General features: G+C 38.2%; 1 protein-coding gene across 1 annotated transcript in view; it reads left to right on the forward strand.

Moving 5' to 3' along the window:
• eIF2Balpha (eukaryotic translation initiation factor 2B subunit alpha) overlaps positions 1 to 15,859 on the forward strand; it is a 168,881-nt gene that overhangs the window by 24,197 nt on the left and 128,825 nt on the right. Inside the window, exon 2 of the mRNA XM_090373526.1 lies at positions 10,586 to 10,679. Coding sequence (XP_090229652.1) covers positions 10,667 to 10,679 — 13 coding nt within the window. The 5' untranslated portion in view covers positions 10,586 to 10,666. The remainder of the gene's footprint in view (positions 1 to 10,585; positions 10,680 to 15,859) is intronic.

Here is a 15,859-nt window from a genome sequence, read left to right on the forward strand (position 1 = left end):
GCATTTCTTCAATCCAAGGAAATGTCTCCTGAGTGCAATGATGCCCTCATAATTAACCTTAATGGTTCAGTGCACTCTCTTGCTGCTGACTTTAAAATTTGGGTATATTCCATCAACTGAAGGGGCCTTACTTGCTTTTAGGCTCATATTTTTTTTAGTAAGTAGTCTTCTGTAATTTCAGCAATGCTAATTTCATATTGTTCAGCTTCACTCATGCTGTTTCTCCACACTATGAAGGGACTTTCATTCCACACTATGAATGGTGAAGTAGCTGTTCAATCCAACAGAAACAATGTCAGCTGGGTTATACAGGACTTTTAGTACAGCAAACTGTCAAAATAATGGCATCCCAGATAACAGAACATTCGAGCTAATGCAAATCAGATTGGATGTTTATATACAGCACAGATGTCTTGCAGTGGTGAAAAAAGAAAACTGAAAGTCACATGATTACTGTCCTTCCTAAATATATTATATATATAGCATATTGAGCTTATCATTCCCCTTGCCCATTTTTATTGGACCTTGTTTCCCTAACATTAACCTGCTCACTTGAAACGTTGCTGTCCTCACCACATCTTGCAGGTATTGGCTTTAATGGCTGAAAACACAGTGACATTGACAAATACCATTGCATCAAATGTATTCCATCTCTACAAAATAGATACTTTCTGCTTACCATTGCAGGCCATGCTAATAAAAATTCCCGTGAAAAGCCTTATAGATTATCACAAATCTTGAGTTAATCCACCAGGCTTTCAGCATATAGTCCCTTCTTTTATGCTTGTGACGAATGGCACATATACATGTAATATGTACATGTAATGTAATATGCAGGAATTTTTTTCAGCATGGTCCTATATTTATCCAATAAACTGTTATTTCTTGTATGCTTAATGGTGTTAGTTTCCACATGAATAATATTGCTCTCTTTATCATCCTTAAAATCTGAAACGTTGGCAACATCATCAGTTGTTGCCTTTGGCAGACACACACTGTTTGTAATTTGCCTATCCTTATTAAAAAAAATATTAGCTGTTTACCTGTTAATGGAATTGCTCAATAAAACTGAGTCCTCTTGAACCAGGGCAGTACATGCTTCACTATTCTGTTCTGGACCTGAATTGGGGGAGGGGGTGAGGGAGGTATCATCGAGGCAGTCACTAGATACTTGAGTATCTAGTGACTGAGATTATCAGGGTACTAGATACTTGAGTATCTAGTACCCTGATAATCTCCCAGATTTATTTGTTTTAAGGTCAGAGGTTCCAAACTTTTACACCATGTGTCTCGCCTTAAAATATTTTATAAATTTTATGCCTCCCTTCCAGAACAAGTGCAAGTAAACAAATATGACACAAAATTTTGCTATGAGTATACATTTATAAATTAATATATACTTCAGTACATTTAATCGAAGTAGTAGTGGCATGTGATGCAAGAAAGCAAGTGTATGAGCTTATGCAGCACAGACAAAAAAAAAAAAAAAAAAATCAAACCATTCCCTCCAAATGCCTGTCCAGTTCGTACTTAAATTTATTCAACCTATCAACTTCCACAATGACAGATGGAGTTTGTTCCAGCAATTAACCACCCACTGGCTAAAGGCAAATTTCCGCACATCTATTCTACCTCTGTCTTTTCTTAATTTCAATTTATGCTCCCTTAGGTTCGTAATCTGAACAAGTGGAAGGATCCCATCAGAATTTAGCATGCTCAACCCATTCAAGGCCTTATACACCTCAATCAGATCACTGTGCAGGTGCCTATTCTCCAGCCACTGCAATTTGCAGAACTTAAGCCTCTCTTGGTAAGAGAGGATCCCTTCATTCCCCTCACCAATCTTGTTGCCCTTCTCTGTACACGCTCAAGCAAATCGACATCCTTCATAAAATGAGGCCTCCAGACCTGTACGCAGTACTCAAGACGTGGCCTGACCATTGCCTTATACAGAGGGACAATCACCTCCTTTTCCCTGCTAGCAAAATTCCCATATATCATTGACAAAACCCCATGACCTGCCCTGGCAGCCTGTCTGCATTGCTCAGAAAACTTCATATCTGACTGCACAATTACTCCCAGGTCTTTTTCATTTTTTACCACCTTAAGTGAAGTACCACACAGTTGGTATATTTCTCTGGGATTACTGCTACCCATATGCAGTACTTTGCATTTGTCAAGGTTAAACTTCAGTTGCCACTTCTTAACCCATCTACCCAAATTATCTAGATCCTGTTGAAGTAGCACACGGCCATTACTGTCATTAACAACCCTGCCAATCTTTGTATTATCTGTAAACTTCGACACTAAGCCTGATATACCGTCATCAATATCATTGATAAATATACAAAACAACAGTGGACCCAACACCGAACCCTGTGGGACACCACTAATAACATTAGTCCACGAAGAGCAGCACCCATTGATTACCACCCTCTGTCTTCTCCCACTTAACCATCCTTTTCTCTATTGTAGCAACTTACCCTTAATACCATTCTGCTCCAATTTGTACAATAGTCTTCCATGCGCAACAGTGTCAAAAGCTTTCCTGAAATCCGAATATATGATATCAAAATTATTTTTTGCATCCAGTTCCTTTGAAACCACATCATAATAATTGGTCCTTGAGGTTGTCACAGACTTTCTCTCAGATATGCCAGACAAGCTGTACTTGCTAGCTGGGAGTCTAAAATGCTGATGGAACTGATATTCAGGTGATGACACTCAAGTCAAGTGGACCCAATTTCAGTGAAGTCCGGACTGTCTGTGACAGCCAAATCCTCTGCTTGCACCTTCACGATGGTGGGACTGTTAGTAATCCTGGGTGGTCACCCACCATGCACAAGTACATGGTGGGTGACCACCCAGGTGTGAACCAACGTAAGCAGGGGTCGAGGTGTGGCGCCCACACCACATGGAGGAACGCCGACCCTCTATGTTACCAGGCAGTACTAGGTGGTAGATGACTCTCATCAACCGGTGAAATCCCGCCACTTTGCTTATTGTATGCTTGAAGTGGTGGAACCCATGTTTAGTCTCTAGAGCTAAGTTCCGGTCAACCCTTCCCTATCTCTTCCATCATGGAGTATGATTAACCTTTGAGGTTATGATGAACATCGTGGCAAGATCCAATATTCCTTACATTTTGAGGGTACAGCTCTAAAACGGTGTTCGCAGGCCGGCCGCTAGTTAGTACACTGGACCGAACCTATTGGTAATTCTCTAGGAGGCTCCCGGATCAGCTAGTGTATAATCTTGCTACCTCTACTCTGCCAGATAGTGACTGGAGGGAGTCCGAGTAGTGTGTATGCGGGGAGCATTGTCGAGGCTACGTTATGTCAAGGATCTGGGTATATTCTTACCACGTGTACGCCATATCCAAAAATTTCATTACTTCATACAGCATGTCCCACCCACTTTTTCTTACTATTGAATACACCATGAATTGTCAAACTAATAGAGCAAGCTTATCTGCGAAGAGATCTAAACCTCCCAAGCACTTCCTAATTCATTTCACAAATATACGTGGTCTCAATTCTAATCTCAACGATGTCCATTTCCACTTGCAGTCTGCCAAACCCCATGTACTTTTTCTGACAGAATCTCAGTTATCGGTTGAATCAACTACTGCTCATCTCAGATGCCCAAATTATTCGCTGTATGATTCCTTTCGCCTCAAAGGTGGTACTTGTGCATATGTCCATTCTGATATTCCCTGTCAGAGACTTGGCAATTTGGAATCCCCTCTCTTTGATCTTCTCTGGCTTAAAATCTCTCTACCTCATTGTGTCAAATTCATCTGTTGTCTCTATGGTTCTCCCAACTCCACTAATCACGTGGAGCTCTTTGACTTCCTCTCTTTGCAACTTGACTTTCTCCAGTCCAACTTTCCTAACAGTGAGGTAATTTTCCTTGGTGATTTTAATGTTCACAACTCCAGCTGGCTTCCGTTTTCTAGTCACACCGACCAAGCAGGTCGAGATGCTGAGGCTTTTGCAATTACTCATGACCTAGCATAGATTGTTCATTTACCTACAAGAATACCGGACAATCCTAATCATACAGCCAATATGCTCGATCTTTTTCTCACAAACAACCCTTCTAATTACACGGTCGAAGTGAGAGGTCCTTTAGGCACTTCAGATGACAACTTAGTGATTGTCTCTTCTCCAATGCACCTTTATCTCATGGCTATTCGCAACCTCATGTTGTTTGGCATTACAAGAATGCAAAATGGGATGACCTGCGAGACTTCTTTTCTTCTTTTCCTTGGTCGGATTACTGTTTCAAAACTTCTGATGTCAACGTTTGCTCAGATTGTGTCAGTGAAATTATTCTAGCAGGAATGGAATCCTTTATCCCACACTCCACTTTAAAATCTCGTCCTTTATCTAAACCTTGGTTTTCCAATAAATGTGCCAAGGCTGTTCAAGAGAAGAATGTTGCATATCGTAATTGGCTTGTTTCTAATTCTTCAGTTTCATTTTCTGCCTACACCAAAGCTCGCAATAATTGTAAAGCAGTTATTAATCAGTCCAAACTAGAGTTTGAACAGGGTAAGAGTAGAAAACTTGCTTCTTGCCCTAATGGTAGCCGAGCATTCTGGTCTCTTGCCAAAGTTTTGGCCGCAACTTTTGCCCATCTCTGCTCCCACCTCTGTCCAAACCAGATGGTTCTGTTGTCACTTCAGCCAAGGATAAAGGTGACCTGCTAGCATCCTATTTTCCTTCCAGCTCATATATTAATGATCTTGGTAAAACACCTCCTACCATTCCCAACACGCTCCATTCAATGCCTCCTGTGGTCTTTCGTCAAAAGGATATCAGAAGGATTTTGATGAATCTTGATGCTAAGAAAGCTCTAGGTCCTGATGGTATTTTTCCACTTGTTCTCAAAACCTGTGCTCCTGAACTTACTCCTGTTCTTTGCCGCCTTTTTTCACTTTCTTATTCCAAAGGTGTTTTTCCTTCTGCTTGGAAATTTGCTCATATCCAGCCAGTTCCTAAAAGGGTGACAAATCCCTCCCATCCAATTATCGTCCCATTGCAATTACTTCTACTCTTTCTAAAGTAATGGAGAAATCAATCAACCGCCAACTCTTAAACTACCTAGAAACCTTCCGTCTGATCAACGATCGCCAGTATGGATTCCGTCAGTGTCGATCCACTGTGATATTCTGGCTTATGTTACCCATTTATGGACTAATTCAATGGAAAGGTTCGGTGAAACACAAGTAGTTGCTCTTGACATCTCAAAGGCTTTCGATCGTGTTTGGCATAAAGGTCTTCTAAACAAGTTTCCATCTTATGGTTTGCCAACTGTTTTTGGTTATCCTGTTTTCTCTCTGATCGCTCACTGAGGGTGAAGGTAGATGGCTCTCTGTCTTCTAACTTCTCCACTAATGCGCGTGTGACCCAAGGTTCAGTTCTTTCCCCCACTCTTTTCCTCTTGTATATTAATGACCTTCCATTGACTGGAAATCCTATCCATAGTTTTGCCAATGATAGCACATTGCATTCCACTTTCCATTTTGAGAAACCTTGTCCTGCTCAATCAGCTTCAACTTCTCGAAAATCTGCTACCAATTCCTTAAATGCCGATCTTCAGGTAATTCTCCAGTGGGTCAAAGACAACTTAGTTGATTTCAACCCTTCTAAAACTCAGTCTTGTCTTATATCTCGCAAAAGGATTCTTCTGCTCCTATGCTTATCTTTAGTGACACTCCGATTTCTGGTGCCTCCGTAGCCAGGTGGGAAGGAGCAGCAGTGCGTAGCACATGCTTCTTGATTAGACCGGGGTTCGAGCCCGTCACCACCAAATACGGAGGATGCGGAAAGGTCAGGGTATGACCACTGCATATCCCGGAGTAATATGGCCTTAGTTGCTAATGCTCCTAAAAAAAACCCCAACAAACCCCCCACTCTGATTTCTAGGCAAAATGATATATCTCTTTTGGGGATTACCCTGACTTTTAATCTCTCTCTTGGCACAAGCACATTACAAATATTGCTTCCTCTGCATCTAAAAAACTTGGTTTTCTCTTTCGCTCTCCGGCGTTACTTTTCTTCCAAATAGCTGCTCACTCTGTATAAATCGCAAATCTGCCCTGCCATGGAATATTGTTCCCACATCTGGGGTGGTGCCCCCAAAACCTCTCTCAGGCTTCTTGATTCCATTCAGAAGAGGGCAGTTAGGTTAATTTATGATTCATCTCTAACAGAGTCTCTCCACTCGCTTTCTCATAGACGTACCGTTTCTGCTGCATGCCTCTTCTACAGATACTTCCATGGGCACTGTTCTTCTGAATTGGATTCTATAATTCCCGCTCTTTCTTTAAAAACAGTCTGAACACGTGCCGCCACCAGCCAACATCCATTACTGTCCAACTTCAAACCCACAGAACCAACTTTTCATCTTCCTCGTTTATTCATTCAATTGCCGTTTTCTGGAACAACCTTCCTTCATACGTATTTACTGAAAATTACAATCTACAGAAGTTCAAGTCCAATGTCAACAAATATCTTCCTTCATCTTCTCAACCATCAACCCAAGCACGGTACTAAGCACTATAGGTTCTAATACCTCTCGTGTTTGGGGTTCACATAAAAAAAAAAATAAAATAAAAAAAAATAACCAATCAGATTTGTCAGACATGACTTTCCCTTAACAAACCCATGCTGTGTCTGAATTATTGCTGCAGTCTTGTCTAAATGATCCTGCAATGCATCTTTAACCAGTGACTCCATTATTTTACCCAGAACAGAAGTTAAACTGATTGGTCTGTAATTACTCGTGGCCCCCTTCGATCCCCCTTTATGAATTGGGGATACATTTGCACATCTCCAGTCTGTGGGAACCTCCCCTGAGTCCAAGGATGCTCTCATAATTATGGCTAAGGGTTTGCTTAGTTGTTTTGCCGCCTCCTTTAATATAACTGAATAGATCCCGTCCACCCCAGATGCTTTCCTTATGTTTAATTTCAGCAATTTCTCCTCCACTTTGCTCTTAGTTATTACAAAATCATTAAGTACCCTGCTACAATTTGATAACCTTCTGGCATTTTCAAACCTTAATAATTTCTCATGTGTGAATGTAGATGCAAAATACTCATTCAGTTTGTTTGCTATCTGAGCAGGATCATCAACAGTCAAACCATCGATGTCAAGTGGACCAATCAGATTCATCCCCTTCCTTTTAGAGTTTATATAAGTAAAGAAATCCTTGCTGTTTTTTTTAGCATCTTTTGCCAAGGATTTCTTGTAATCTGCCTTCGCCTGCCTCCTTTGTGACCTGATTACAGACTAGTTTATATCTGCTATAGGCTTCTGAGTCGCTTGATAATTTATATGCATCCCATGCATTTTTCTTCTCTGTTACGAGTCTCATTAGTTCATTTGATAACCATTTAGGCCTAAACCTTGAACAATATTTCTTAATAGGTATGAAATTTTTAGTAGCATCCACAATTAATTCCTTGAATGCTTCCCACTTAGAATTTACTGTTGGTAACATCGTCAGTTGATCCTACTGCACAGAATTTAAAAACTGTCTAAGACCACTGTAATCACCTTTATGGAAGCAAAAACCCTTTCCTTTACCCCTGATGGTAATTAAATCTTTAAGTAAATCCCACATCAGTACACTGTGATCACTGCCACCTAGTTGTTCCTTTATCTGCAAATTCTTGATACATGAATGATCACTGCTGATAACCAGATCAAGAGTATTATTCTCTATGGTTGCCTCTCGAACATGCTGCTGCAGGAAACAATCATTCAATAAATCCACAAAAGTCTGACTAGTGTGTGAGTGACCAACCCACAAGTTCCAGTCAATATCTGGGAAGTTAAAATCCCCCATTACAAGACATTCTGATTTACTAGCCCACTCTATTTCTCTGTACAATAGAGTGGGCTTGTAAATCCGAATGTCTTGAAGTTTAAAATTAAAATGCATTTCGTACCTTGGTTAGTACAATGGTTTGTATTTTGTTAAGAAAAGTGCTTCACAAAACCAAGTATTTCCTCTCCTGTAGGGTACACTTTGGGAACTTTTGCTCTAGGGCAGCTACGTTTTTTTTTTTTTTTTTTCCAATGACTCAATTTCATATAGTAATACACCCAGTTTTAATTTCAAATTAGTTTAGTACACTCCTTGTTTTCAGTAATAAAGAGAAAACAATGATTAGTTGAGCTAGGATTATCTAGTAGGTTGATCTTGGAATACATCCCACACACTATACGAGCAATGTGGATAATCCTGTGGCTTCTTATCATTATTTATGTGAATAGTAAATCCTAAAACTGAAGAAGCAGTAGCACATTTCATAGAAAGTATAGTTACAAATAGTATTGTCCGAAATAAGGCAAATTATAGGCAAATGTGATCATTCGTCCGTCTGTAATTTGCAAATATTTTAAAATTTTATTTTGAACATTCAGTAGTGAGTTGATAAGAAAAGTGGTAATGCTCTATCAAAAGGTGTTTTGCTTTTTTAAAAGTATCAGGTTCAGGGAAGCAATTTATTATCAGTAACGAATTGCATAATCATGAAACTTGCACCAAGTGACTTTTGGAGGAATATGTGGCATTACATATTCTGCCACATATTCTTCCAAAAGTTATTCATTCTGTCATTTTTCCATGATAGAATATGTCTGGCAAAATGAAAGGTAAGAGATGATCCCAACTGAGAAATCTGTTAAAATTCTACATGCATGTTGAAGTGAATAGACATGCAGTAACTTGGAAGTTTAGTTAATGCACATGAAAAGGAGAGAGAGAAAAAAAAAAAGAAATCCATAAAACTCACTTCATACAATTATGCTTTCTCTACCTTAAGATTTGAAAAATGTACACAATGTGCTACAACAGACAGAAATAAAAACAAATGGAAACAAGGACTTCTGATTAACAATATGAATTGCAGTGGGGATTTTTTTATGCAAAACCCAAATAAAATGCTAATGCAGAAATTTACAGTGCATGGCTACTTTAATGGTCACTACATTAACAGCCAGACCTTAGGAGATGCAGATAGTGCAATGCACCTGAGCCCCAGACAAAAATTATGGAAATTTCCAGTGACCTTGGGTGTGAATTGAAACTAGCTAGAATTGCAATCGATTTTTAAAAAGATTTGAAAAATATGTGCATAGCTCACTATTTTTATATTTATTTTCAGTGAAATAAAATTTTTGTTAATTCTGCTGGGAAAAAAATATCATCATAAAATATAAACATGAAACTAATAGTCTCATTTTCAAATTTATAGAACCATTACATGAATAATTTACTGTAGCAGTAGTGCAGCTGTGCTTCTTTCCATAGAATTAAACAGATATACTGTACTTGCAATAACTGTGGTGCCTCATTTCTTTTTCAGCATGTTTACTTAATAATGAGATTCCTTTATGATATTCAGTTGCCACATTTTGTATTATGATGGTTTCTCCTAATAAATGTGTTTAAGTTGAGGTTAATTTTCAAATTGTTTTTCTGAAGTCCCTCAAAATTAATTGAGTCAAAATATTATAAAATGGAATATTAGTAGTGGCAAATGATGCATGAAAGCATGCTTATACAGTATAAAAAAAAAAAAAAAAAAAAACTTCATACATTACTTGTCCATTCTAATAATTTGTCTAATTCTTTCTTAACTCTTGAATAGTGCAGCCCCCCTACCATTGCATTGGGAATATGGTTCCCCTTAAGTGCTACCTTTTAAAACTTCAAGCAAGAAATAATCAAAAAATTTTTCCCTTTTTAATACCACCCTACCATTTTCAATCTTCTATGAACATAACTATGAAAAATAAATTTTTTTTATATTGAAAACATATTTTTAAATTTGAACAAGAACAAATGTTCTTGTTCGAATTTGCCTTCTTTGGGTGTGGCATAATTCATTTCTGTGCAAAGGATAACCTCTTACTAAAGCTGGCACTGCTAAGAATTGTTGAAGTAACATGTTTTTCTTTATTGGCTCTTGAATTGTTTACACCAGTACTTTTCATTTTCATTTGTGAAAAAGAAAAGTCAATACCAGCTTATGTAAACAATTTGATCCTCAAATTGTTTACATAAGTTGGTGTTGACTGTTTGAGCTGCTGCTAAAACACATGGTAGTAGTGCACTGCCAGAATTGGACAGAAAGACCCCCCACTAATTTTAAATTCATGTTCTTAATGAATTCACACATTAGGTTTAATGAAAATGTCTTATTTTATTTTATTTGTTAATGGCCAGACTTCGTTATTAAGGTCAGCTGCACTAACTCTGGGGTTAAATTTATTCACACTACCAACTACCATCTGGCTGAAAGCAAATTTCTGCAACCATCCTTCCTCAGTTTAAATTTATGCTCCCCTTATGTGAATTGCTGAGAAAGAGTATGGATGCTATCAACGTTTAACTTACCCAATCCATTCAAAGCCTTAAATACCTCAATCAGATCTTCTCACAGGTGCCTAGTTTCAGATGCTGCAATTTTTAGAACTGAAGTCTTTCTTGATTAGTGTTTTATATATTTATTTTATTAAATAAATATTAGTTGATATATTTATTTGTAGTATTCTGTTTCTAGAATAACTAGAGAATTAAGCAGACAGTCAACTACAGATTTTTTAGTGTCCTGCAAGACCATTGTAAATCAATAATATTAAGAATGAATGAAGCAGGTGAGTTCTTTCTAGCTAAGATGTTCTCCGTTTATTATAATATTAAAGTTTAATTTGTGCCTGTCATGTAACCCTTTGTTCTGTGTGAAGTATGTAATATACGTATATATATTTATAATTATATTAGTGATAAAAAAGGAAAGAAAGTTAAAACAACAGTAACTGCAACTAATATGTAACTAATATTTATGGGTCAATGCAGTTGTAAGCAATCATGCAATACACCCATAATGTCTGTAGAATATTAAGGATAATAGAAAATTATTAGAAAAAGTAAATCAATCCAATAATAAAGCTGGAACAAGATATATATATATATATTAGAAAACTAGCTGTGCTATTAGCTTATGATGGTAATAGTTCAAAAATGGAACAAGTAAATACATCGGCTGTGTTAGAGTAACTAAGAGTAAGAATAGGTGCATGTATACTTGCATTTACACCAATGCTAGGAGTATAGTGAATAAATTTGATGAATTTGAGGTGCTAGCCAAGACATCAAATGCAGATATTATTAGGATATCAGAGACGTGGTGTCGCATACAGATAAAAGAAATGCAGATTTGGAATCTGGGGGAGTACAACGTGTACAGAAAGGAAGGATGCGATAGAAAGGGAGGAGGGGTCATTCTGTTAGTAAAGAAACACATAAAATCTAAGGAGGTACATCCAGTTAACATGGATGGACAGTGCAGTGTTGAGTCAGTTTGTTGTGACATAAGCACTGGAAAAGCAAAATTAAGAGTAGGAGTGTGTTATAGGCCTAATGACTCCGATGAGTACTATGAACAACTGTACAGAGAAATAGTGGGTCAGTAAATCAGATTGTCTTATAATGGGGGATTTTACCTTCTCAGATATAGATTGGAACTTTTGGATTGGCCACTCGCACACTAGCAAGACTTGTGTGGATTTATTGGATGATTGTTTTCTGCAACAGCATGTTCGAGAGGCAAGCAGAGGGAGTAATTCTTTTGATCTGATTATCAGCAGTCATTATTCATGCATTAAGAATCTGCAGATAAAGGAACCACTAGGTGATAGTGATCACATTGTGTTGATGTGGGATTTACTTAGATGTGGCACCTCCGTAGCCAGGTGGGAAGGAGCAGCAGTGCGCAGCACATGCTTCTTGATTAGACTGGGGTTCGAGCCCGTGACCACCAAATACGGAGGATGTGGAAACATCAGGGAATGACCACCACATATCCCCGGAGCAATATGGCCTTAGTTGTTAATGCTCCTAAAAACCAAATAACACACAAACAACAAACTTAGATGTAACTACCATCAGTGGTAAAGGGAAGGGTTTTTGTTTTCATACAGTTGACTACACTGGTCTCAGACAGTTTTTAAATTCTATACAGTGGGATAAACTGATAAAGTTACCAATGGTGAATTCTAAATGGGAAGCCTTCAGGGACTTTATCTTGGAGGCTACTAGGCTTTTCATACCAACTAAGGAATGCTGTTCAAGGTTCAGGCCTAAATGAATGTCAGATGAATGAGGCTCATGGCAGAGAAGAAAAATGCAAGAGATGCATATAAATTATCACACAGAAGCCTATAGCGGATATAAGTTAGTCTGTAATCAAGTCACAAAGGAGGTTCAGCAGGCAAAGTCAGATTACAAGAAATCTTTGGCAAAGGATGTAAAGAAAAACAGCAAAGAGTTCTTTACTTATGTAAACTCTAAAAGGAAGGGGATGAATTAGATGGGTCCACTTAACATAGATAGTTCCACTATTGATGATCCTGCTCAGGTTGCTGATAAACTGAATGAATATTTTGCATCTACATTCACACATGAGGAGTTATTCAAGGAGGGGAATGCCAGAACTTTATAAAACTCTAACAGAGAGTTAAATGATTTTGTAATAACCAAGACCCAAGTGGAGGAGAAATTGTTGAAGTTAAACATAAAAAAGACACCTGAGGTAGATGGAATCTATCCAGTTATATTGGAGGCAGCAAGGGAAGTAAGCAAACCCTTAGCCATAATTATGAGAGCTTCCTTGGACTCAGGGGAGGTACCCATGGATTGGAAATGTGCAAATGTGATCCCAATTCTCAAAGGAGGATCATAGGGAGACACAGGTAATTACAGCCTCGTTGGTTTAACTTCTGTTCTGGGGAAAATAATGGAGTCACTGGTTAAAGAGGTGATATAGGATCACCTAGACAAAACTGCAGTAATAGTTTAGAGACAGCATGGGTTTGTTAAGGGGAAATCTTGTCTGACCAGTTTGATTGGATACTATGATGTGATCACAAAGGAACTGGATGCAAAAAATAATTTGGATATCATATACTTGGATTTCAGGAAAGCTTTTGATACTGTTGCACATGGAAGACTGCTGTACAAATTGGAGTGGCATGGCATTAAGGGCAAGTTACTGCAATGGATAAAGGGAAGGTTGAGTGGGAGACAGCAGAGAATGGTAATAAATGGACACTGCTCTATATGGACTCCTGTTACTAGTGGAGTCTCTCAAGGGTTCGTTGCTGGGCCCATTGTTGTTTTATGTATTTATCAATGATATCATTGAAGGTATATCAGGCTTAATGACCAAGTTTGCAGATGATACAAAGGTTGGCAGGGTTGTTAATGACAGCAAAGACAGTATGCTACTGCAACAGGATCTAGAAAAGTTAGGCAGATAGGCTGAGTAGTGGCTGAGTTTAACATTGACAAATGCAAAGTACTGCATATGGGTAGCAGTAACCCAAAAGAAATGTACGAACTCTGGTACTACACTCAGGGAGGTGGAGATCCCCCTCCCCCCATACTTCTCCTTCAACCCATGCACGGTACTAAGTACTATAGGTTTTGATACCTTTCGTGTTTGGGGTTTTCATAAAAAAAAAAAAAAAGTCAGATATGAAGATCTCTGAGCAGTGAAGACGGGCTGCAATAGCAGGTCATGGAGTTTTGTCAATGATATATAGCAATTTTGCTAGCATAGACAAGGTGATTATCCCTTTGTATAAGGCAATGGTCAGACCCCACCTTGAGTACTGTATACACATCTGGAGACCTCATTTTAGGAGGGATGTAGAGTTGCTAGAATGAGTACAGAGAAGGGCAACAAGATTGGTGAGAAGAACGAAGGGGTGCACTTACAAATAAAGCTTAAGTTCTGGAAGTTGCAGCATCTGGAGACTAGACAGGATATTAGAGCTGGAAAAGGAATTAGAAAATGTGAATTGGAATATCATCGGTTTGGCTGAAACAAGAAGAAGAAATGAATCACTTATAAGTTTATCAAGTGGAAATTTGCTGTACACCAATGGAAACAGTGAAAGGAGTGAGGGTGGAGTTGGGTTTCTGGTCCATAAAGATTTTAAAAACAACATTTTGGAATTCAAAAGTACATCACCAAGGGTGTCAAGACTAATACTAAAGATTTCTAAGAGGTAAAAGCTAAAGATTATAATGATTTATGCACCAACATCGAGCCATGATGATGAAGAGGTTGAAGAAATGTACACCGAAATTGAGAGTCTTCTAGATGAGCAGAAAACCCACTACACTATTATTATGGGGGACATCAATGCTAAGGTTGGAAAAAGGCAGAACAGAGCAGAAAGAGGAACTATAGGAAATTTTGGAATTGGTGAAAGAAATAAAAGAGGTGAAAGACTTGTGGAATTTGCAGCATCTCAAGGACTGTCAGTAAAGAACACTTTTTTCAAGAAAAGGTTGAACAGAAAGTGGACATGGAAGAGTCCAAATGGATTAACAACTAATGAAATCGACTTCATCCTCACTAACAGAAGATATATTGTGAATGAGTTACCGTACCGAATGATGTTTCCCACTACATTATTATTATGGGGGACTTCAATGCTAAGGTTGGAAAAAGGCAAAACAGCGCAGAAAGAGGAACTATAGGAAATTTTAGAATTGGTGAAAGAAATAAAAGAGGTGGAAGACTTGTGGAATTTGCAGCATCTCAAGGACTGTCAGTAAAGAACACTTTTTTCAAGAAAAGGTTGAACAGAAAGTGGACATGGAAGAGTCCAAATGGATTAACAACTAATGAAATCGACTTCATCCTCACTAACAGAAGATATATTGTGAATGAGTTACCGTACCGAATGATGTTTCCCACTACATTATTATTATGGGGGACTTCAATGCTAAGGTTGGAAAAAGGCAAAACAGCGCAGAAAGAGGAACTATAGGAAATTTTAGAATTGGTGAAAGAAATAAAAGAGGTGGAAGACTTGTGGAATTTGCAGAATCTCAAGGACTGTCAGTAATGAACACTTTTTTCAAGAAAAGGTTGAACAGAAAGTGGACATGGAAGAGTCCAAATGGATTAACAACTAATGAAATCGACTTCATCCTCACTAACAGAAGATATATTGTGAATGATGTTACCGTCCAGAGTAAGGTGAATGTTGGAAGTGATCACAGAATGGTAAGATGTACACTTGATATAAATGTAGGAAAGGAAAGGAAAAAACTGACTTGAGTAAATAATACAAAGGTCTTTGAGATAACAGAGGAGGAGAAAAAGCAGTATGTACTGGAACTTAAGAACAAGTTTTAGCTTCTGCAGACTGCTCAGGACAAAGATATCAACAAGGAATATTACAACTTTCTGAAAGTGATAAAGCCCAAGAAACCTATAGGGAAACAGAAATCCAAAGAAGAAAAAATTAGTCAAGAAACACTTGTCATGATGAACCGAAGACGACAAATAAAGAGCAGGAAAAACACTGACAGGGAGAAAATTGAGTATACTGAGTTATGCAAAGCCATTAGAAAGAGACTCAGAGAGGACATAAGAAGATTTAACACAAGAAAAGTAGAACAAGCATTAAGGGAAAACAAAGGATTTAAATCAGCAGCCATGAGCAGTAATACAGGAAGACAAATGATACTGAAACTGAAGAATAGCGATGGTGTACTTATAAACAGCAGAGAAGGCATAATTCAAATAGCAGAAGACTACTATAGAGAATTATACAAGGAGCGAGGGAATGATACCAGCAGTGGGGAAGATGGATTGCAAAGTAGCAACACATACAACATACCCGATATTCTTCCTGATGAGGTAGAATATGCATTGAAGAAAATGAAGAATCGGAAAGCCCCGGGGGAAGATGAAGTTACTGTAGAGTTGTTAAAATTGGGAGGAAGAGACATAACACAAAAACTGGCAAGGCTC

This window comes from Mastigoproctus giganteus, chromosome 5, assembly GCF_048544385.1.
Source record: "Mastigoproctus giganteus isolate SK-2022 chromosome 5, ASM4854438v1, whole genome shotgun sequence".
Lineage (NCBI taxonomy): Eukaryota > Metazoa > Arthropoda > Arachnida > Uropygi > Thelyphonidae > Mastigoproctus > Mastigoproctus giganteus.